At 41.6% G+C, this 24,731-nt stretch overlaps 1 protein-coding gene across 1 annotated transcript in view; it reads right to left on the bottom strand.

Moving 5' to 3' along the window:
* Window positions 1-24,731, bottom strand: part of LOC128845543 (sodium channel protein type 1 subunit alpha) — a 177,588-nt gene that overhangs the window by 94,107 nt on the left and 58,750 nt on the right. The window contains exons 2-3 of the mRNA XM_054044345.1: window positions 18,884-19,199; window positions 6,027-6,145 (exon numbers count right to left, since the gene is read on the bottom strand). Coding sequence (XP_053900320.1) covers window positions 6,027-6,145; window positions 18,884-19,147 — 383 coding nt within the window. The 5' untranslated portion in view covers window positions 19,148-19,199. The remainder of the gene's footprint in view (window positions 1-6,026; window positions 6,146-18,883; window positions 19,200-24,731) is intronic.

The raw sequence follows: 24,731 nt of genomic DNA, 5'->3' as shown, positions 1-24,731 counted from the left end.
AACTCATTTTTCTAACACTGTCCCTATCCAGTGCTTTGCGCACACTAAAAACAGTAACAAATCATAACAATATTAAGTAATGAACTCTCCTCATCCCAACAGCTTGTTGACAGTAATAAATAGCAACTTCCGCCCCATCCCACTTGAATCCCCTGGAATCTTCTCTAACAATTCAATAGCTTGAGCGAAAAGACAGGTCTTGCAGGATGCTCAGAAAGTCAGAGAACTAGGTTCTCTTGGACCAAGGGAGGAAGGAAGTTCCAAAGTTGAGGATTCCTCATTGAGAAGACGTTACCTGCAGCTCCTTTGTGGTGAAATCAGGAGGCTGTCAGCTTGTGCATCTCCTCTGATCTGAACTGTCATGGTATAACATGAGCATAAAGATAGTGTCTCTAAGGGACCTAGAACCCTGGATAACTGTAGCAAGACTCACATCTAAAAGAAAAGGTCTCAACAGTATCACTGAGCACAAATAAAAACGGTATTTAGTTATTGCTGCTACTAGAAGCAGCTGGGAATACAACACCACATCAGGTAGCAAATCTACGTAACAAATGGTGAATAAACTCTATTTGTTTACTCCACCAAATAAGCCAAAATAACCAATATCTAGTATTCCATTTACTCTCACAATCAAATAAGCATTATTACAGCACTGTCATCCACTTGATGAAGACATTGTACCCTATGTTTCCTCAACAACTCTCCTAGAATTTGATTTTGAACTAGAGGAAGGCAGCAGAATATAAGCTGAACCCTGACAGAGAAAGAGCACGTCGGGGAAGATGAGCTCCTGTGGAACCCCAACAGAAAGAGATCACCCCATTGGGGCAGATGAGCAAATGCCCAATATTATTCTCTGTGACCTCTCAGACAGACAACCATCAGAAGCCAGTAAGAAAAAACTTTCATGGAAGTAAGAAAGAACTTTCATGGAAGTATGACTTATTCTACCCACACTATAGTTCAATACCATCTTATGGTCAATGGTAAGGAAAGCCACTGAAAGACTGGTATGAATCAGCATGGCAACCTGATTCTCATCCCAATCATCAACCAGAACAACTAGTGTAGCATCCCTACTACACTAAGGCCTACAACTCAAACTGATTGGGGTTAAGGAAACCTGAGTATGCTACATGACTGCAGCTGCCTCACTACAACATGCTCAGCAATGTTACAAAAAGAGAAGATTTGACTGAGGCAACAAGTGTTTGCAGAATTACTGATTCTATGTAGTGTTATAAGTTTTTCACTTCCATTGATACTAAACATTCAGCATATTTATCCAAGCGTTTAACAATAAGTTAAAGACTAAAGCAACAAACAGGAAAGTGATGTAAAATTGCCACATGATGGCACCATAAGCTACAAAATGCTAGACTTTGTGCCAAACTTACTCTGGAAAATGTTTTACCTCTATTCATCTTTTATAAAAGATATGTTCCTACAAAACAGTTCATCAAAGGAGCTAATGTAGGGTGACCAGACATCCAATATTATTGGGATCATCCTGATATTAGAGGCTCTGTTTTATTTAGGCAACCATATCCTCTAGCTGCCCCCCTCTCTGCCCTAAAAAAGTGTCCCTATTTTTCACACTTGCTATCTGGTCACCCTAAGCTAATGATAGATATATCTGTTTGTAAGTATAAAAACACTTTACAAATACATTTGTATCCAAAAAGCCCAAATATGATTTGCAATTTAAAATTAAATTACATGCTAATTTTTTTTGCTTTTGAACTCATTTTTAGGCTCTGAACACAGACTAAACTTCACTCTGTAGTTGCAAAGGGGAATATGAAAAGTAGTATCTTAATGCACTAGATTGATGTGTACATTGGTACTGCTGTTAGTAGTTCCTGACCATTTTCCCTGAAGTGATCAAAATCAGTAAAGAATGACCATACCTTTCAGAGTAAACATTCAAGTCATGCATAGGAACTTAGCTGCCCAGTTCCCACTGACATCAGTGAGTCTCAATACTATTGACTGGCTTACTTCATTAATTTTGAAGGTCATATTATCAAACAATCTCAGCATAGCATAACTGTTATTCTGTGACTCAGAATATCAAATGTAGCTACCATTGGAATACCCCTCACACACACTGTACAGATAGATACCAGGAATTCCAGTTAACATGCTCAGGAAACTCCTTTGATATCTTTTTATGGAGGTAGTCTCAAAGGGCTTGTGAATGCTAGGCTCCAATGTATCAATATATTTAAAACATAGTATGGGGCAGATAATTAAGTACACAATACTATTAATGCTAAGTATACATTCCTTTTTACGTATAGAATAAAATATTCTATTTTAGCAATATTTAGGAACCTCATTCAAATCAATGGAATACTTAATTTCTATTTTCATCAGATCAGTGATGCTAAACTGATTTTAAAAGAAATAAAATGGTCAGGATGGCACAACTATTTTTATATAGTTAGACATAAGCTATATGAACTTATTAGAGATCACAATAAAAAATAAAAAAACTACATTAAAAGAATGTGAAGGTTGCAAAGTCAGACACTCAAAAATTAGATAATGCCAGAGCCAAGGTTGCTTGTGCAACTCCTTTGGTGCACAGGACAGACTGTGCTCTGGGTGTGAAGGAGGACTTCACAGTGAATGAGGCTGTTGTCTGTAGGATCACACACCTTACAATTTATGCAACAAAGGAGGCAGAGGCCCTGATTCTATCCCAGCGCACACTCCACGGGATGATCTCTTGACTGAAGAAGCTGAATAGCATGCTAGAGAACTGGCTTCTATCTTTGCCTCAGCCACAGAGTTTCTATGTGATTCTCAGCAAGTCACATAAACCAAAAATTTCATAGGTAGCACTGTGTGTTTCATATTTTCTGGGTACCTAACATGAGACACCTAGGGGCTGATTTGCAGAAGTGCTAAGTATTCATAATTGCAACTGAAGTCAATGGTAACCCTGCTCTGAACGAAAAGTGCTATAAAATGCTCAGTATTCTGAACAAAAAAACAAACAAACAGGCATTAGGCTTCTCAAACTGCGCAATCAAAACTGACACCTTTGATGATTCTAAATTTAATCTCTGTGCCTCAATTCCCCATGTGTAAAATGGGGATAACAATACCACCACTCACAAGGGTGTTGTCAGATGAAATTCAATAATATTTGTAAAGAACTAAGGTGCTACACAATGAGAGCACTACAAAAAAAACCCTCAGGAGGAAATTAGTAATTCTGTATTCACTGCAGGGCTTGCTTGGCACTAAATAACGCATGCAGGCATAAACTCAACGATGCGGATAAAAAATATTGAAGAGCTACCCATTCGGTAACCACCATTTATCCTGAGCATTGAACAAAAAAATAGCTTGTGATCATGTAATTAAAGACTATACCATAATGTATATACACAAGGGGGTCTAATTAAGGTTGTACAGACATTCCCTAAATTGAGTGTTTGCCTTGCAACCTCAGAAATGTTCTTTAAATGCAGTGTGCGTGTGTGACCATATATGTATGGATTTATCAATTCCACCATATATGACGGATTCCACCGTGTGGAACCATACTGCCCTGCACATGAGACATCAGTAGGGTTGGGCTCTTTAGATCCATATAGCACAGCCTTCTACCACTTGTGCTCAGAGATTAACTGGCAGCAAAAGCTGTTATATTCTATGTGGACCTGTCATTTTCAGAGCTTTATAACTTGGCCAAATTTGAGCAGTTTTTCATGGGGACAGCAAATGGCACATTCCTGATGCAAAGACCAGCTCACAACCAAGTTCAATGACCCTCTCCAAGCCATGGAGGTGCTAGAACTTCTCAATGCAACAGTTGTAAGATTTTTTCCCAAAATGGGTGAAACAACATATTTTTTCCCAAACCTCATTCTTAGAAATATTCACCCTGAGGCAGACACGTGGCATGGAAATTTTCAGCCTGAACAGTTTAAGTCTGGTAAAGTTATAAACAACTGAAAACAGAGTCTTATAATAAAAAGTATCAAACAACATTAGCTACATGCATCACTACCTGTGCTGCTTTTAATATGTTGCATTTATATAAGTGAGCCCAGAGAACCTACTATCTACTACTCCTTATGGCTCAGATAAAGTAACCCCACCAGTGAGTCAGACCAGTAGTATATCGCCTGTATATATTTAAAGGCATAAGTGACAGTTACTCTTTGCATACAGGTATATAAAATATATGGGATCTGAAATTATTTCTGTGATTACAGGTTTAGGAGAAACAATTTAAAAGGTGCTCAGAAATTCTCCTGCCTCTAAAATTCACAAACAAAATACTCCCTCTCCCTGTATGGCAGCACAGTCTGGACTATGGGAGTGAGAATTTTATAGGGTTACCATACGTCCGGATTTTCCCGGACATGTCCGGCTTTTGGGGGCTCAAATCCCCGTCCGGGGGGAAATCCCCAAAAGCCGGGCATGTCCGGGAAAATCGGGAGGGCTGGGTGGTGCTCGGCCGGGGCCGGCGGTGCGGGGCCGGGGGCATGGTGCCGGGCCGGGAACCAGGGGCGCAGTGCAGGGCCGGGCGCGGGGCCGGACGGGGAGCCGGGGGCGCGGTGCCGGGCCGGGGTCCGGGCTGGGAGCCGGGTCGGCCGGGCCCGCGGGGAGCCGGGCCGGCGGGGAGCCGGGTCGGCCGGGCCGGCGGGGAGCCGGGTCGGCCGGGCCCGCGGGGAGCCGGGTCGGCGGGGAGCCGGGTCGGCCGGGCCCGCGGGGAGCCGGGTCGGCCGGGCCCGCGGGGAGCCGGGCCGCCGGGGAGCCGGGCCGGGGGTGCGCTGGGCCGCCGGGGGCCGGCAGTGCTGGGCGGGCCGGGGGTGGTGGGCCGGGGCCGGCACCCCAGGGCCCGAGCCGACCCAGGCTGGAGCCGCCGGGGGGGCCAGCCTGGGCTGCGCCTCCTCCCCCCCACACCCCCCTTACCTGCTTCAGGCTTCCCGCGAATCAAATGTTCGCGGGAAGCAGGGGAGGGGGCGGAGACTTTGGGGAGGGGGCGGGGTTGGGGAGGGGGTATGGGCGGGGCTGGGGGCGGGGGCCGTGGAGTGTCCTCCATTTGGAGGTACAGAATATGGTAACCCTAGAATTTTAGAGCATGCTAACATGCTGCACTCTAACTGTCCTGTGTAGACCCTGTTCGCATGAACTAAAAGGTATTTAGTTTGCATTGAAGGAGTCCCAGACTACATTAATGAGAATTATATAGGGCAGTTAGAGCACAACATGTTAGTGTGATCTACAATTCACATCTCCATACACTGCAATATGCTGCTGTGTAGATGAGCCCCATGAAACACTACAATATATTTTGTTAAATGGAGCACTATAAGCCTGATCCAGCACTCATTAAGGTTCCCATTGACTTCTGTGTAAATTGGATCAGGTGTTTAAACCCCAATCCTGCAAACACTTAAGCAGGTGTGAAACTTTACTCACACAAGTAATTCCATTGAGTTTGCTATGCATATGTGTCAAGTGGCACACACAGCTCAAGTGTTTGCAGAACTGAGGGCTTATTCGGAATTCGGAGACAAGGTTTATTTTTAGCAACTTTTAAAAAATAAAAGTTCTTTGTGTACTAGTAATTCACACTACAGAAGAGGATCAGTAATATGTACTGTACTTGAATGTCAAAATTATACAGCAGCCACCCTGTTGTAAAAATGCTATAGATTTTAATAATAATTAAATTAACAGGATTCCAGAGAAATGACTCTAAAAACCTACAGAATTCAGGATTATGCTATCCCTTCTAAATGTTTTTTGAATTATTCCATAGATTTCTATTGAAGGAATATAATGATCTTTGAAATTCCAAGGATAATTAAAAAAAAAACTATAGGAAGGTTGTAATTTTCTATTAAATTCTACAGAACTTTGCTATAAAATTTATATTGTAAAATAAAATTTAAAAAAAACCTGCAAGGATTTTATATTTATAATGAAACAAACAATTGTGCAATGTTATTTTTAAAGAGAAACATTTTGAACCAACCACTTGAAAAGGATATGAATGTACCAAAATTTTAATAGCTATTTTTCGAAGAGGATTGAAAGGAGTTAAAATGTACAGGGCAGAGGTGGCACTAAATCGGAAGATTGCCTTCCCTCTATTCAATACTATAAAAGTCTGAAAAAAGAAAGAAAGAAAGAAAGAGCAGTTTAAATGCTTGCATTCTGCATTAATGTTTTAAAATCAAAAATCTTTTTTTAAAGAATAGACAAAGTCTTACATTACATTTCTACAGATAATTCAGAGAAAATCATATTTCTACATCCTTATTTGGAAAGAAAACGTATTCCCATGACTTACCTGCTATATATGATAACATTTGCTGTAAGGATACCACATTTGGTCTTAAAAAAATAGGGGCTTTATTAAATACACATTTACACACTTGTCTCTGTCACCTGTACATAAAGTAAGGTGCAGAAGTGGTGAATTAAAAAATTACTGAATATTTTATAGCCTGATTATAACTAAATGTTTACTTTTTCCCTAAATACCAGAATCCTTCTCTCTTCATTGCCTTACCACAGCGCACGCACACACCAAATCATGGGCCAGATAATAGGAGGGGACTTATTTTACTTGAAAATCTCTGCGAAGGATCCATCATTGACATTAACACCAATTGTTTGACTCAAGGGGAGAAGTGATGGTTGTTACTTGTGGAAAGCTGCCCCAAACCTAGAAGATCCCCTGCTGTGGCTCTGGCCCCTGGCAATACACCCCACTCTACTCTGATTCCTGAGTAGTGCCCTCTATTGGAGCTGCACCCATCCTGCCAGCTTCTCTCGGCCCACCCCTACTCCATGTCTCCCACTCTATGTGGGCCCAAAACCATACGTGTCTGGGAAAGGCGTGTACCACAGAGGCATCTGATCCCCACTTCTGCATGGAGAAAAGGAGACTGTGTGTAGAGAATCCCTTCAGATATGGAGCTAAGGACAATGGGGAACAATCTGGGCTGTGTTTTCACCTTATAGTTCCAGTAATAGATTTCAGATATTGATGGTCTTCAAACAGCAGCAACAGATGGTATAGGCATGGATGAAAATTTTTAAAATAATGAAGTAGCCAAAGAGGAACACATTTATTTGGCACAAGGTTTTAAAGCCTGAGTTAAGAGATTACCTGAAACATTTATAATCCATAAATACATTGAGGGGTGGTTTCTAATGTCTTTGCTAAACAGCAAAAAAGCATTTACTATGGAATCACAACCTCCAGATTATCATGTATCCAAATGATGTCTCTATGTGCTAGATTCTGTATTTGTAGTTATAAGCTAGCTGACATATATGTAAATATATATTTAAATCACACACACTGCTGACTTTGCATGTAAGGAGAATACACCACCCTCATTTAGTTAACTCACATCCTTTTTTGAATCTTTCTGAATCTTTGAACACAGGCATATTACTGATACTGCTAAAAATAACGCTATCTTGCCAAAGCTACAGTTTTGAGTGGAAGCTGCTGATACTCCTCAAGTGTATGTATCGTTCCACTTTTTGAAGATATGCATATGCAGCTCCAAGATCAGAATCAAGGCCCCATCATTTCAAAAAATGTCCATTTTCTCCCTTCAATCATCAATCACTCATTTATTTCCCCAATGAAAGAAACATTGTGATTTACCATTAAAGTCCTCAAAATAGGTATATTGATCCTGTGACTTATAAGCCAAGACAAAAATTTGATTTCTGTCGCTCTCTTCTTGTCCCTCTGCTGCAGCAGGAGACCCACCTCTCAGCCTCCAATGAGACACCTCCCTAGACATCCTGACAGCTGCTGGAAAAGCCACCTCAACACTCTGAGCTGAAGGCTGCCTCTGTCACTAAGATGCAGTGACAACATTGTGCAGATTTCTCTCCACTTCTGGCCTCAGTTTCGTATGAAAACACCACCCCACTGCTGCTTCCCAGCCTAAGATGGGATTTCTAGTAAGAGAGAAGTGAGATGAGACTACATTTCCCAAGAACTCGGACATAACCACTCTTCCCCCTCTTCTTTGCCACAGCAATTAGGCTATAAGCCAGAAAACTAGCCAATCCTTACAGTGTAAAACCATTAGGGCCAAATTTTGTTGTTTCTGCACAGGCCTACATTGGGGGCCGGGTGGAGCCTCACAACCCCATGAGGATCATCAGCAGGTTGCACTGTGCACCTTAAGGTAGTGCAGGGTGCTCTTTTCTCCAGGTCTAGTGGCAAGGCCTGAGCTCTTTTCCTTGCTGAGTTTGGTTTGCACACCTGAGCACGAATAGGGAGTCACTTCTGTACCCAGAGTGCAGAGACTGATTTTCTCTTACACAGAAATGGGGACACATAAGATGGAAAGGATCTTTAAGCCCTCATTTTTACCCATCTGCACAAGAGCCAAGGACAATATAGCCCTTTAGAATTAGCCACAAAGGTTAATGAATACCGCTACCTGAACATGGACAACAGATATGGGTATTCACCTATGTACTCTATTCTACTTTGAAGTGAGTTACTTTTGCAGGTGTATGACTGCTGGAAATTAAGCTATCTGCAATAAAAATGTAATTTATTATACAATCAGATGTGTGTTTATGACTAGACACTCTAAGATCAAATAGAGGCTGTCAAATTTGTGTCTTTAGAGTCCAATTTCAGATTATCCGATATTAAAATGTTGTCTTTTGTGGTACATTTTGAATAAAAGATCATTTAGAAAGAGTAAAAAACCATCAGACCCAACATGCCTGCCCATTTTGTTTATCTTATTCCAATTTTTCTGTTTTTTTTTCACTATTTTCCTAAATCCTTGCTTTCTCTATATATTAATGGACTTACCTGAGTGATGAATTTGTCTCCAGATCAATTTGCATATTTAAATTTAATATAAATTTTAGTTGTGACTATATTCCTGTATTATTCCATGCCAAATTATATGAAAGCTCAAATGCTATCCTTTGCAAAACTGTTTTTTTTAATAAAATTTTAAAACACTGCAGAGGAAACTTTGAAGCACTGTGGAATATGTTCTGAACTGTGATAAAGGCAAGAATATAACGCAACCAAGTATGGGCAGCATGGTGTTAGAAGGGTAATGACAGTGGGGAAAAAGTGTGGAGATGGAGAAGATAATAGGAACCTTGAGACAAAGGAGGATTGGTGGAGGTTGGGGGTGCCGGAGCAATGGGGGAACAGGCAAATGCATGAGAAGGATACGAAGAACACTGTGTGAGGGACAGCTGATGGCAGGGAACTGGACTAGTTGGATATACTAACAGGAGCCAAGCTCTGGTGTGAGAAAGTATATCTGTGTCAGCCAGACCAGGAAGGAGATGAGTGCTGGACAGTAAGGATAGATAGATAAGAGAGACAAGTGTCGGGGGGAGAAGCTGCAGAGACAGTCAGGAAAGAGCTATTCTTTAATATGGGTCAATATAAATGTATGTGTGTAGCACAATGAGAGCACTGCAAAACTTTTACATCAGGGCAATCATGGACAAGCTAATAGGATGAAACTAATAAGAGCACTACATTCAGCACTAAGGCAGCCATTCCACCTTTAATTCACCTAATTTTGCCTTGCTATTGAAGACATCTCAGAACATTGTGTATAAGTGGCAATACTTAGGGACAATTGTGCGTGTTGATGACAGAGTAGTTGAGTGATGGGGTAGAAAAACCCCACACTGGGCTGGAAGGGGTTAAAGGACAGTCCTGGGCCCAGGTACTCCACCCGTGCAGAACATGCTCCAGCTGGAGAAGGGGTTGAAAAGGGAGCAGCCCAGCTCGGAAGGGGGCGGAGGGCAGACCTACACCCTGAAGGCTCCTGACAAGGGCACCAGAGAAGCCTCCCTGAGGGAATAAGACTATATGCTGAGCCCAGTTGGAGCTGATGATTTGGTTAGCTTTTCTTTTCACCTTATCTGGGACTGAAAGCGGGGAGAGCAAAGCAGTGGTAGGAAGTGACCCAAGGAGGGTAACTCAGGGGTATCTTAGAGGACCAGACACTGTTGACCCTCCTAGGGTTCTGGGTCAGAGCCAACTGGCATGGCCTGGGCTCCGCTACCACTATAGTAGGGACTCAAACCACCCATTCAACTCACTGCACCTCTGATTAAAGGAGGACCAGGACTGTAAGATCAGCTCTCTGGGAGGAATACTAAGGGTTCTAACAACTAGGCAACCTAACCCACCAAGAACTCTATTAAGGTTGTCTTAACTCTTTCTTGCCTGTTTTGTCAGTTTATATCAGACTGTGATATTATGTCAACCCTCAAAACAATGTTTTCTGCTAAGTTTAAAATGCTGTTCCAACTTGCAGAATGGCTCTGTAGGTAGGAAAAATTATCTGTGCTTAGCTGAAAATTTCCTTTCTTTGTGAAGTGAAGTTCATAGGTCTGCTATAATGGGTACATCCATCTGCTTGCAGTTTGGGGGCAGAATTAAATCACCGGCTGGCAGCAGGGGAATCCCCCGCTCCTTGAAGCGCCTTATAACTGAAATAACTCCCACAGCCAGGATAATTTAAATCTACTTTCCTAATTACAGATTGTGTTAAATATACTTTGAGGAAAAAGCACAATGTCTCCTACTTCAGTGTGTGGTAAATTCCATCTAATGACAACAAACCTCAACAATTTCCATCTCTCTTCTGGATGATGCATTTGTTTCCTGGGTGGGCCAGATCTATAGACCTTATTATTCTAAGAAGGGAAATTTTCAGGTAAAGATGAATAAATTCTCCCATTTTTCTTCGTGCTAAGGTCCAGAGATTTGCTACAATGGAATTTTCATACCAGTATGCCTCCACAGCAGGAAGCAGGATCAGCCTGTAAATGCAGACAACCAAAACAAGGTACACTATATATAAATATCACTTCCATCTTCCCAAACTTCTGCCAAAAGAAAGGAAAGAGTATTGGCTAAGCCTGGATGAACAAGATGCAGAATTCTGTGAATTTATATATTGATGGCCATGTGGTGTCTAACAAATTTTAATATAGGATACCAGACTACTTTGCCCTGAGATTCTCTGTGCTCCTAAGGACTGGACTTTGATGCTTAACCAAAGGAGGAATATTTCTTGAATATATTTGGAGAACGACTGCTATGACAGGTGTAAGAACTACCTCTCTGAATTAACAGTACAATAGTGGGTTTCATTAGAGAAAGCTCCCCACTTCAAATAAAAAACCCCCCCACATCTGATTGGTGATAGTAGTCCTCAGAAGACCTAATCATGGATAGGTAAAACAATACCTCCTGCAGGGATTCAACCTGGGCAGTGCTGTGAAGAACAGAATGAGGTTCTAATGTTGTTCTCTGTGACCTTGTGGGTTTGGAATACGATCAAGACTGTAACAAAGCATTTAAGATAGGGATTGTACAATGCTTCCTTTTCTTGAACATGTTGAAAACCTTGGACTACAGAGACCTGACCCTTTTTTGACCACAATAAAGCCATTCTGGAGGAATGGTTTAACATGGTGGTTGAACTATGGACTTTGCAGCAGCCAATGGAACGAGTTCTATTTGGTGGCTTCTCTTTTGGGGTCCATGAATGCAATAATCACTTCATCCAAATATTCATTTTAATCCGGTCTGGTCCCACATAGAGGGTTGATTTTGCAATAGCAGATCTCCTCAGTGAGACAGATATCTGAAGATGCTTAGTCAAGCCTGAAAGCCATAGTCTCTTCAGTCAGAAATGCATAAACAATATCACTGCTTCTCTCATTCCTATCTTATGTATTATTGTGTGGAAAAGGTGGGAAGTCATATAATAGAGACCTTGCCCAACTTCGTTAGATATCATTCACCACCATGCATCCCAGGTCCTGACACAGAGGCCACAGGGCACTTTATTTACTGTTTCCAGATGCAAAGAGGTCAATCACCAGCCCAACAAATTGATTTACAAGTAAGATATTTCTGTGTGTAGTGGCCATTCTGCTAATCCAACTTCTGCTGTGTAAGGCTTGGTATACCTCTCCTCCTTGGTGGACAGAGACAGCAAACTTTTCTCCACCCAGGACAGGAGAATTTCTCTCTTGAGTAGGGCTGACCATGCTCTCCCTAGTGATTATGAAAACACTATCAAGATACATTGACTGTTGCAACCAGGACTGGTCTGTTTTCCATGGAAGGAGCAGTTCTCTGAGACCTCAATGAATCACTGTATTCCAGTGGGTTGATGCTATGCTCTCTCTTTCTGGTACCCATTTCCTGAATTGTGTCAGGAAGATCCCTTCAAAATTAAATTCTGATTCTCTGCATTCAACAGTTGTGGGAGCAGAGATTATACAATTAGAGCTAGATCTCTGCTAACAGATGAGATAGGGTAAGATACTGAGGGCATCCCTGGAATTACTGAATCATATGAACTTTGGATCCTTGAAGCTCTGTATGTGATCAGAACTCCCAATAGCTCTAATAAAAATTGGATTTTTGTTTTTGTGACATCACTTGTTTTCCATTACAGCTATTTTCATCTCAAGTTAACATTCTTCTGAAATAAGACCTTGTACCTGATAATATGATTCCTCAGCCCACATCTGTGACTGATTTCTCTAGCACTGTGCATCTGTGTATGTCTTGAATCCAAGATACTCCAGGAACTACATCACTGTGTGTTTTCTTCATTTTTCTGTACAGAGCCCTGATCAGAAAAATTGTCCAAAACAAGGTAAGCTAATTTCCTTCTCTAAAGCCAATATTATAGCTACCATGATCCTGAAGAGAAGCCCTAGGAGTAATGCAAGATCAAATGGTAATGATTGATTGAGGATGGTAAGATGGGTATTCTTTGAAGACAAGATCCTTTAGGAACTTATCTATATGTTTCAGACTAAGCCCTGCTCTACTTATCTCTGCTTCTCTGAAGCTAGAAATAGAATGGGGAGTGGGTTGTAATGCTCTGATCTGAAATAGAGGATGTCTATGGCAGATTCATGTCATGGCTTTTCCATGGGATGCAGAAACTGGGTTGGGACAAAACTGTTCCTGAAATTCTCGCACAGTACAGGGTATCTCCTCTGGGCAACATCCACTGACCTCATTTGATCAAAGCTATAAGAAGACCTTTTGGTCTCAAATTGAAAGAGCATGGAACAATTCAGGGTTTTAATTCCAAATATGGCTGGTTGGGAAACCTGCAGATAGCTCTGAGTCAGTAGAACTGGCTCTACCTACCATTTGCAAAAAGATATTTTCTCTTGTTGTACTTCACAAACTGCTTCAACTTGCCGTATGACCTGTACTCTTTTCTATAGCATCTGATAGGAGTCAGGATTGCAAGTCGATTTTTCTAATGACTGAATAACCTCAGCTTTCCATAAAGTTTCCCATTGTATCACTAAAATAGCTAGGGACTGATTTGTCTGAACATCTGATCCCAAGAACCACAGCCCCATATACCTGCAAGAAACAGATTTGACCACTTCCTTCTCCTCCCCGCCTCCCCCACTCTTCTTTCCTGGGAGAAGCCTTTAGACCATGTGATTTTTCAGTTGAGAGTGTCCACACTTGCAATCTCCCATTCATGTTAGCATTGCTTGTGAAAGCATCCCAGGGCACTTAGGGTGTCAGACAACTATTCATATTGGTTGGGTATTTTGGTTTTGTTGGCCTGAAGCTTTCATGGGACGGGGCTAAGACAATGCCTACCTAGACTTGGATGCCTGTGAAGGGCCTGTATAGTGAGGAGGCTACTCTTTTCAGTAAAAATATTCCCCCCGTTAGAAACACCAAACCCCTGACCACCAGAGAAAATAGCCATTTTTGTCTCCAGTAGTGATACCACGTTAACTGATGCACACTCAGGAATTTTCTGGGCTTATAAAATGGATGCTGAGGTGGGAGGCTAGTATAGAAATAAATAAATAGTGGTCCAAGAGGCTCCTTACTGCCTGAACATTAGGGCATGGGGACCCACCGTGGCAGCTGGAAACAACAGCCCAGTAGCTAGGGCATGGTGACTTCCAACAGCAGCTAGGGGATGGTAGACCAATACTTTCCCAATCTTTTAGGTGTTGCAGGAAATTTATCCCTCTATTACTCTTTCCCAAGATGCACCAGGAGGGATATATAGCTACCGATGCTCCCCGACTTACACAAGCGTTCTGTTTTGGAACACCTTGCGTAACTCGAATTTTGCGTAAGTTGGAAATGTATCTCCGACCATTACGCAAAAAAAACAACAACCCCAAAACAGACAAACAAACAAAAACCCCTCCTATTTCTAGCTTAGGGAACTTTTTCCATAAGTGCGGATTTGCGTAAGTCAGGTCTTGCGTAACCCGGGGAATGTCTGTATAGCTTGCCTACAGTAGCTGCAGACCTCTTTTACCTTGTTTCACAATACTCAGCACATTCTGGCCTGAAAGAGTGTTTCCTCTTGAGGTTGTTTGTCTGTTTGGTTTTTAAATATCTATTTTACTATTTGATTCCCTAACTTCAATTAGGATGGCTGGCCTTCCTCCCTGAAAGAGGAAGTATTCCCTTTGTGGAGGTCTGGGTATGTATGACTAGAGGATTCAGTGCACGTCTATGGCCTGGAGTTTTCTGTATGGATTTGCCATGCTGCACTCTGTGAGGGTGAGCAGGGGACCTGGGTGCTGAGGATTATCCACTGTGCTTCACTCTGTGAAGATGAGCAGGGGAACCGGTTCTGAGCATTATCTGCCCTCCTGCCCTCGGTGAAGAGGAGAAGGGATGATATTATTCTTTTCTTTCCCCTTTGGGAGTTTGTCCCCATAATACTGCTTCAGATGGGGAAGCAAAACTGGGCTGACAGACTGTTCCAAAATGTATTTCTGGTGGCTACCTATCTCCCTGTCCTTAAAGATGCTCGTCTTATTTGTCTCCCTCTCCCATATAAGCCTCTTCTGGGTCTCTCAAAGATAGGCTCTCCAGATGTTCCACCCATCTCTATTGCATGGCATGTACATGGGCCAGAGAGGTCTCTGTTTCTCTGGGAGGTCTCAGCGTGGGATATAAATTGGAATTTCAGGAGGACATGGGGCTTTAATAGAGGTGACACTGGGGCAGGAAGCTAGGCCTGTAGGCTCCTTACTGTGCACTCTGCTATTGACTGTGTCCATGCTGTGTCTTTGTGCCCCCCACCACAGTCAGAGGTGTGGCTGCTGGTGTGGGCTATGCGAATTCAACCATGGTCATCCATTTGGTGCGCTGCCCTTCTAGTGTCACTTCCCTTATGGAGATGGGGAAACAGAGGCTGCTGGCCCTGAGCTAGGGTTGCCAGGTGTCCAATTTTCGACCGGAATGCCCAGTCGAAAAGGGACCCTGGTGGCTCTGGTCAGCACCGCTGACCGGGCTGTTAAAAGTCCAGTCGGCGGTGCAGTGGGGTTACCTGCCTTCTCTGGCTCTGCGCGGCTCCCGGAAGTAGCCGGCATATCCCTGTGGCCCCTAGGTGCAGGGGCGGCCAGGGAGGCTCTCCGCACTGTCCCCACCCCGAGCGCCGGCTCCACAGCTCCCATTGGCTGGGAACCTGCTTGATTGCCAGAGCCTACAATGAATTGTGGGTCACTCAGGTATATCACTTTACTTGCAGATTTTACATGGAAATCAGTGAGACAAAAAGAACCCCACTTTTAAAAAGATAAAATATGTGATTTCTGTAAAAGGAGGCCAGCAATTTAAAGAAAATTTCTCTCAATCTAATACAGTGTGAATGGCACAGAATGGCTCTTTCAGTGGCATCAAAGATTGGTCTGAAGTAAAAATATTGTTCTGACACCATATTTCCACTTTATTTTTATCAAGTCAAAGTAGAATTGTAATATAAAATTTAGTAAGCCAAGTCACACACTTAAAATACTGCACTTTGTGAAAAGTCAAAAATCACTCTTTAAAATTACATATCTTGGTACTTATACGCTCCCCATCACCACAGTATCTAATATTTACAGTGATAAATTGGAAACATCACAAATCAACTGATACTGTAGCTAATGTCTTTTAGAAAGCTTCACATTGCTGGGGATAAAGCTGCTTTCTGCTGCCTCTATACTGAGTGTGTAGGCAGTGTAACAGAGAAATCCTGCAAGGACTCTAGAATATTTTAAGGCTAGCCGTATGTGCAAAGTCCAACAGAAATATCCTAATAGCTGTCTTTAGGTCTCATTCTGCTATTTTTTGCTTACTCGTGTGTTTCTTGATCTATACCATACATCTCCTAAATAGTTCAGAAAGCAAATATACTTCTAGGTGTTTTCTATCAAGACAGGTGCAGAATACCAAATAAGGTAAGGATTGTATGTAATTGCCAGTTTCAAATCTGCAATAACCTGGAGAAACACCTGCTCATACAAGCACCCAATTTAATAGGTCTGTAATCTGCTCCTTTTAAGTATATAGAAGATCTGGTTGTCTAAATGTTAAAAATTAGGGCTGTCGATTAATCGCAGTTAACTCACATGATTAACAAAAGAAAATTAATTGCAATTAATCACAGTTTTAATTGCGCTGTTAAACAATAGAATACCAATGGAAATTTATTAAATATTTTGGATGTTTTTCTACATTTTCATATATATTGTATTCTGTTTTATAACTGAAATCAAAGTGTATATTATTTTGGATTACAAATATTTGCACTGTAAAAATGATAAACAAAAGAAATAAAATTTTCAATTCACCTCATACAAGTACCATAGTGCAATCTCTGTCATGAAAGTGCAATTTACAAATGTAGATTTTTTGTTACATAAGTGCACTCAAAAACAAAAGAATGTAAAACTTCAGAGCCTACAAGTCCACTCAGTCCTACTTCTTGTTCAGTCAATCACTAAGACAAACTAGTTTGTTTACATTTATAGGAGATAATGCTGCCCTCTTCTTATGTACAATCTCACCAGATAGTGAGTACAGGCATTTGCATGGCACTTTTGTAGACAGCACTGCAAAGTATTTACGTGCCAGATAGGTTAAACATTCATATGCCCCTTCATGCTTCAGCCACCATTCCAGAGGACATGCTTCCATGCTGATGACGCTTGTTAAAAAAAGTGTGTTAATTAAATTTGTGACTGAACTCTTTGGGGGAGAAATGTATGTCCCCTGCTCTGTTTTACCCGCATTCTGCCATATATTTCATGTTATAGCAGTCTCGGATGATGACCCAGCACATGTTGTTCATTTGAAGACTACTTTCATTGCAGATTTCACAAAACGCAAAGAAGGTACCAATGTGAGATTTCTAAAGATAGCTACAGTGCTCCACCAAAGGTTTAAGAATCTGAAGTGCCTTCCAAAATCTGAGAGGAATGAGATGTGGAGCATGCTTTCAGAAGTCTTAAAAGAGCAACACTCTGATGCGGAAGCTACAGAACCCGAACCACCAAAAAAGAAAATCAACCTTCTGCTAGTGGCATCTGACTCAGATAATGAAAACGAACATGTGTTGGTCAGCACTGCTTTGGATTGTTATCGAGCAGAACCTGTCATCAGCATGGACGCATGTCCACTGGAATGGTGGTTGAAACATGAAGGGACATATGAATCTTTAGTGCATCTGGCACGTTAAATATCTTGCAACACCGGCTATAACAGTGCCATCAGAATGCCTGTTCTCACTTTCAGGTGACATTGTAAACATGAAGCAAGCAGCATTATCACCTGCAAATGTTTGTCTGAGCAATTGATCGAACAAGAAGTAGGACTGAGTGGACTTGCAGGCTCTAAAATTTTACGTTGTTTTATTTTTGAATGCAGTTTTTTTGTACATAATTCTACATTTGTAAGTTCAGCTCTCATGATAAAGAGATTGCACTACAGTACTTGTATTAGATGAATTGAAAAATACTATTTCTTTTGATTTTTTTACAGTGTAAATACTTGTAATAAAAAATAAATATAAAGTGAGCACTGTACACTTTGTATTCTGTTTTGTAATTGAAATAAATATATTTGAAAATATAGAAAACATCCAAAATATTTAGATAAATGGTATTCTATTATTATTTTACAGTGCAATTAATCACGATTACTTTTTTAATTGCTTGACAGCCCTATTGAAAATATTAATAGGAAATATTTATGTGTATTGTATTATGCACAGCAGCCTCACAATAGCTTGGTGTCAGCTATTTTTCAGGTTCAGTATAAATGCTCTGCTATTTACAAAGAAAAGAGAGAACAGAATAATACACAAATTACTAGGGGCTCAATCCTGCATCAGAGATCCCAATAGTATTTTGCCATGGATTTCATAGAATCATAGGATTGGAAGGGACCTCAGGAGGTCATCTAGTCCAACACCCTGCTCAAAGCAGGACCAATCCCCAGACAGATTTTTATCCCAGTTCCCTAACTGGCTTCCTTAAGGATTGAATTCCCAACCCTGGGTTTAACAGGCCAATGCTCAAACCACTGAGCTATCCCTCTACCCACAACATTAATCTCCACAAAATCATAGAATTGTGTGTGTGTATATATATATTATATATATATGCAGTCCCAAGCTCATCATGCAAATTAAGATGCTCACAGTACCATGAGTCCATGGTGATGAGCGTGGTCAAAATACATGGGTTAGATTGAGACAGTTTTTTAGCATTCAGTTGTTAAGTGTTCTTCTATTTACTAATTTTTTGGAAGAGGGAAATACATGTAAGTTGTTGACTATGAATACTTCCTCCACTTGTTACATATCCTGTTCCTTTTTATGATGCTCAGCTAAAACCATCTCCACACACTTTGTTAAACAGTGGAGTACCAGTTGCATACATATGGTATGTTACATAACACAGAGCTCTCTTGTACATTTTATGTAAATTACACATTATGTACATGATGAAAAAAATCCAAGCATTACTTTATGAAAGTGACAATGAAACATGCTTGATAATAAATACTTACTTTTTTATTGATGTAATATGGGTCCAGATCCTCCAAGGGCTCGGACACCATTCCTGGAGGTATGTCACCATAAATAAATGGAAGTGACTTTCCTGCCTCCAAGTCACCATTTGGTTTTGGGCCATTTTCATCATTATCTTTACGGTCTTGTTTGGAATACTTAGCCTTTTCTGCAGCAATGCGTTGTTCAATAGCTGCAAGAGATTCTCTCGTGAAGAAGTGGAAGCTGTCAGGTCCTGGTGGTACAAGCACTGACTGCTCCATCTTTTCATCCTGCTCATTTTAATTACCATTTATTCTCTTGCATAAGAAAGTGCTAAAAGAAAACAGAAAAAGAAAAGATGAACATGTTAGAACAATCCAGGAAAAATATTATTTATTTAGTAATATTTATTTTGCTTATGCCAGCATCAGTATATGCAAATATGAAATATTTAAAAACAATTTAAATGTAACTCAATTCAGCGTTTAAAATAGAAGTTTGATCATTTTCAAAGGCACCTATTTCATTCTTGATAAGCCAACTATATATAAGACGAAATAATTTCTCAGTTCTAGAAGCTGTTTAATCAATTTTTACCCAAAGTATTTTATCGGAGGGCTTGCCGATACAGTCTTATTGCAACTGATATTTATTAATTATGAAAAGGAAAGTGGTCCCACTGCAGAATCTTCAGGGAACATACTGTTAATTATAAAAGGCCCAATTCAGCAACTCTTACTCATACTGAGAAGTAATTACTCACTTGCATATTCACAAGTAGACTTTTTGAAGTCAATGGAAGAAAGAGCTGCAGAATCAGGACCTAAACAAATAAAAATTGGCTCCATGTATTGCAGATAAGAGCTCTGCATTACCAAAATATATGGTTCCTAAAGTTACCTGTGCATCACTTACTCTCTTTACAGTTAACAAAAGCAATACTTTCTTCATATTTCTCTTTCATTTAAACAATTGTTCTGTATATTAGCATTTTCTTCAGTAAAGATGTTTACAAGTGAAGAATTAACAAAGTATTTTTAACAAACATAGTAAAAAGCAGCTTAAAAATAAGCATGGGCACAGAAAAATGAGTGCACAATAAAACTGCACATCCTGCATATTTTATGCTGCTAAATAATTTTCAGATTTTAGTAGGTACATTGTTTAAATGTGTGTTTGGGCAAGCAGTAGAGCACATCTGCAGTCTCCACCCATTGGTTGGCAGGGCTATGTGGAAATGATGAGGCAGCCTTTGAGGAAGGTTGGAGGATCAGTGCCAGACCTAATACATTTTGAAAGAAGCAAGAGATGAGGAATGGCAGAGATGTGAGAAAGCAAGAGATGATAGGAAGGGAGCGATAAGCAGCGCTGAGAAAGGAGACTAAAAAAAAAAAAAAAAAAAAAAAAAGCATGGGTTGCAGAAAAAGGGAAAAGGGGAAAGAAATATTGGCAGAAAAAAATTAGGGGGCACAGGAGAGAAGAAAATTAATGAATTAGAAGAGAAAATGAAGGAGGGAAAATTAAATGAAAAAGTTGCACACCTGGAAGAAAGTAGTACAAAAATGCCAAAAGAAAAGCAGACAGGAGAAGTGAGGGATAGAAGTCAGGGGTTGGAGGAGCAGGAAGGGTAGAGAAATACAGAAAGGGTGGAAACCTCTAGCAAGAAAAAAAAATTAATAAAAAGAAATAGAAATTGAAAGAGAAATAAGAGATGAGAGAATAAAGGAAGAAAGAAAAGCATATAGTGGAAATGGAAACCAGTAACAGATATTATATACATGTAATCTTAAGTAGATGGCCCATAGAATTAAAGGCACTATAAGTACAAACATTTTAAATCACACTAGTATGTACAGTAGTGTCTCTGTTCAGTGGTGAAGATGTGAGAAGGGAAGTAGAGTGATGAGGAGATTCCATAGCTGCACAATTTGCATTTATTTTCCTTCATTTCTGAGATAATTTTTAAAACATATTTGATCAGGACATGCAGGAAAATGAAACACAGACAGAGGGATGGATTTCAAAGTGGAAAGCTGAAACTTTATTAATTATGAACTTTAATGGATGGAGCTAAACCCCCACAAAATACCAGATATTTACTTGAGTTAAGGGACGTGTTAAATGATCTCATACCAAATAGCCAATATTTGGGGTTGGTCTCTTCAGCATAACCCCAATTATTTTCCCCACCTCTGAATCTTCTCACTCTGCCCCAGGAGGAGAATGAGGGTACACATGAAGGGTACCTTAGTCTGTGAAGACTTAAGGCCCACCCTTCTTCCACAAGGCTAAGAGGGTCCATGCCTGACATTTCTTGGGTCTCTCTCAGTCAACGTTTACCTCTGAAAGATGGCCCCTTTGAGCCTCTCACCCACAATTGCAATGAAATTACAAAATCATAACTTTTAAACACTATTCTTATTCATTAACCTTAAACAGAGCCTCCAGGATGCGTCATGAGAGGCAGAAAATCCCACCACAAACCTCGTCAATCCTTTTCTGAGGAAGGAACTCCTTCTTGACCCCCAAAACTAGCAATCAGTCAGTCCCACAGAATCTTAGAAACTAATTCAAATTATACCTCCATTACAAGGTAGAGAGGGCGGGGCAGCAGAATGGCTGCTAGGTAGTCTGAGGGCTTCCCATACAGCTGGGTAGGTATTGGGTGGGGATGCATGAGAATCAAACTCTCCCTTTTCCCCATAGACAATGGGTAGCAGAGAAAGGGGGAGAAATCTCTCCTTCTTCCCTCCCCCCACTCATCCAGGGATAATCTCCTGAGGGGTGATGGGGAGAAGGCTCTCTAGCAGCTGAACCTGCCATTCCTTTTCCCTTCCTCTCAGGACCCCAGGGGTTGTTTTTCCCCTGCCAGTCTAATCATTTATACATACACCCATTGAGATGGGGGAGAAGATCTTAAAGGGTTAAAATGTGCACTATAAAATTACAGTAAGCAACCCTTTATATATATATAAAAGAGCACATTGTCAAAGAACTCCCCACATTGTGTTTAGAAAATTTCCTGTGTTTTCCAAGAGCCCAAAACTGGTGTTCAAGCTCCTGCAAAGCGCCCAGAGGAGGCCCTTTGAAATTTCCTTTCTATACAGACAGCTGGTGCAGTCCCTTTTCTTCACACAGCTCCATGTTTCTAATTCTTTAGGGGTGCACGGGGGGCAGGTTTAGCATGGGTTCAGTTGCAGCCACAGAAATTGTGAAACCAAGGGTGCAAAACACTTCTCCCAGCCCACTGTGGAGTGGAAGGGAGGCCCTGACGTGAGGGGGAGAAGGGAGAGGAGATGAGATCTGGAGAGCAAGCTTGCCCCTCATTCACGCTGCAGTGTTGGATCCTCTCCAAGGGCACTGGTCCTAGCTCTACGCTCTGGGCATTGAGATGTGGTGCAGGCCCAGCTGTTTCTCTGTCATGGCTGGGACAAACCTGAGTGGCTCTGCAACTCCATGTGCCAGATTGCAACTCCCAGAGTAGGGAGCCAGGCCCAGCCCCGTGGAGCAGGAGCTCCGGCTTTGGGGTGAGTGTGGGACAGGCTCACTCTCAAAACTCACTTCCTGGGCCCTGTCTGCCTCTCCCCTCCACACTGGGCTGGGATTAGGGTTGTGGTGCTCAGGCAGAGGGTACTGCTGTGGTTAGTCCTTGCCCCCTCAGCAGTTTAATATGGTGCATCTATTGAACTGGGATGCTACATCTGCTCCTGGAGGTGCAGTTTTCAGTAAAACTTAAAAATGAACGAAAGATGGAATTACCCAAGTGTGTAATGCTGCCCTGGCCTCAAAACATTAACAAAATATAACATTTCTCTCATCAGAAATGACAAGAGAAATCTTTTCCATTTACATCGGTTTGAGAAGATCTTGTCAGCTGAGTGGGCGAGAAAAGGTTTTCTTTATTGTTTTTCATGTATTTATTCTTAAGTACCAGTAAAATGAAAATAATACAGTAACTCCTCACTTAACGTTGCAGTTATATTCCTGAAAAATGCGACTTTAAGCGAAACGATGTTAAGTGAATCCAATTTCCCCCATAAGAATTAATGTAAATGGGGGGGTTAGGTTCCAGGGAAATTTTTTTCACCAGACAAAAAGTTATATATTATATAGCTATACACACAATATACGTTTTAAACAAACAATTTAATACTGTTCACAGCTATGATGATTGTGAAGCTTGGTTGAGGTGGTGAAGTTAGAGGGTTGAAGAGGGAGGGATATTTCCCAGGGAATGCCTGGCTGCTAAATGATGAACTAGCACTCAGCTGAGCCCTCAAGGGTTAACACATTGTTGTTAATGTACCCTCTCACACAAGGCAGCACGAACATGAGGGAGGGGAGTAGCATAGCAGACAGAGACAGACACACACCTTGTGTGTGGGAGAGAGAGAGAGAGAGAGAGAGAGATGCACACTGCCCCTTTAAGTAAGCTGACCCACTCTTAAGTGCATTGCCTTTTTAAGTGGATCAGGAAGTTGAGACAGCTCTCTGTCTCTCTCCGTGGGTGTCCCCTCCCTGCTCTATATGGAGAAGGGGTAAGTGGGGTGCAGGAGCAGGGGGGAGGGGGAAACCCTGACATTAGCCCCCCCCACCTTTCCCCCCTGCACAGCAAGCAGGAGTCTGAGAGCAGCTCCAAGGCAGAGGCCAGGAGCAGCACATGGCAGTGGGGGGAGGGACAGCTGAACTGCCAATTGGTAGCCTGCTGGGCGGCTGCAGCACAAGGAACTTAGGGGAGCAGGGATCTGATAGGAGGAGCTGATGGGGGAGCTGCCGGTCTACCCTGGTTACAAGCCCCCACCAGCTAGCTGCAGCAGGCTGCTCTTCCTGCAAGCAGTGGACAAAGCAGGCGGCTGTCAAACGACCTTAGAAGGGAGCATTGCACAACTTTAAATGAGCATGTTCCGTAATTGATCAGCAGTGTATAACAACGAAACAACGTTAACCGGGACAACTTTAAGTGAGGAGTTACTGTACTCTCTGGGAAAAAGAGGAATGATGCACAAACAGATGAAGATGAGAAGGTCTAAGATCCACCAATACATATGCCCCACAAATGCAGGAAATTGCCTTTGTAGGATTAACCTTATCCTAACAGTCTATTCCAAACAAAGACAACCCTAAGGAGTTTGATTACTCAAGGGCAATGAGTAAATGCCCAACTATTACATTGTCTCCCACTCACCCATGCAAACACCTATTTAGTGTTTTGCTGCTTTAAGTGACCACCTGTTATACATGAATGTTACTGCCAACCCCAATCCCAACTTAGTGGTCCAAAAGAAGATAAAATATCCCCAAGGACCCTACCAACATATCTTTTAGATCTCAAACTTTGTGACTAGTTCAGCCCTGTGAAAACAGATACAGTCAAACATCCAGGCAGAGTGAAAGCCATCATTTGGCAGCCAGTATTCTATCAACGAAAGAGGCCTCCACTAACGTTACCAGTAGTGCTTACCACCAAGGAAGAGATGTAACAGAAGTGCTCCTGAAGCTCTCTGCTCCCAGGGGGTTCTCTTCTCCCTCTCAGAAATGAAACCCACCCACTGAAGGTTACCATGAAGGGAGCACATTACATTTAAACATAGATAACAAGAAAAGCCTAGGTATATAGAATACTGTTGCCTGCCTCTGGCTGGCTTTTGGAACAGAGCACGCTGTGCGCACTGCTACAGCGATCACAGACTATTTAAAGGAATATTACCATTTCTGCAAGTTTATAAAAAAGGTAAATGGAATGGCTCAGGTAATTATAGGCCTGTAAGCCTGACATCAGTCCCAGGCAAGATAAAAGGAGTGGCTGTGTAATGGGGGCTCTCAATCCTACAGCACCTCTGGCAGCCTGGTCAGCACTACCATTGG

This window comes from Malaclemys terrapin, chromosome 11, assembly GCF_027887155.1.
Source record: "Malaclemys terrapin pileata isolate rMalTer1 chromosome 11, rMalTer1.hap1, whole genome shotgun sequence".
Lineage (NCBI taxonomy): Eukaryota > Metazoa > Chordata > Testudines > Emydidae > Malaclemys > Malaclemys terrapin.
Note: the sequence above shows the minus strand (reverse complement) of the source record. Positions and strands in the feature narration are given on the sequence as shown.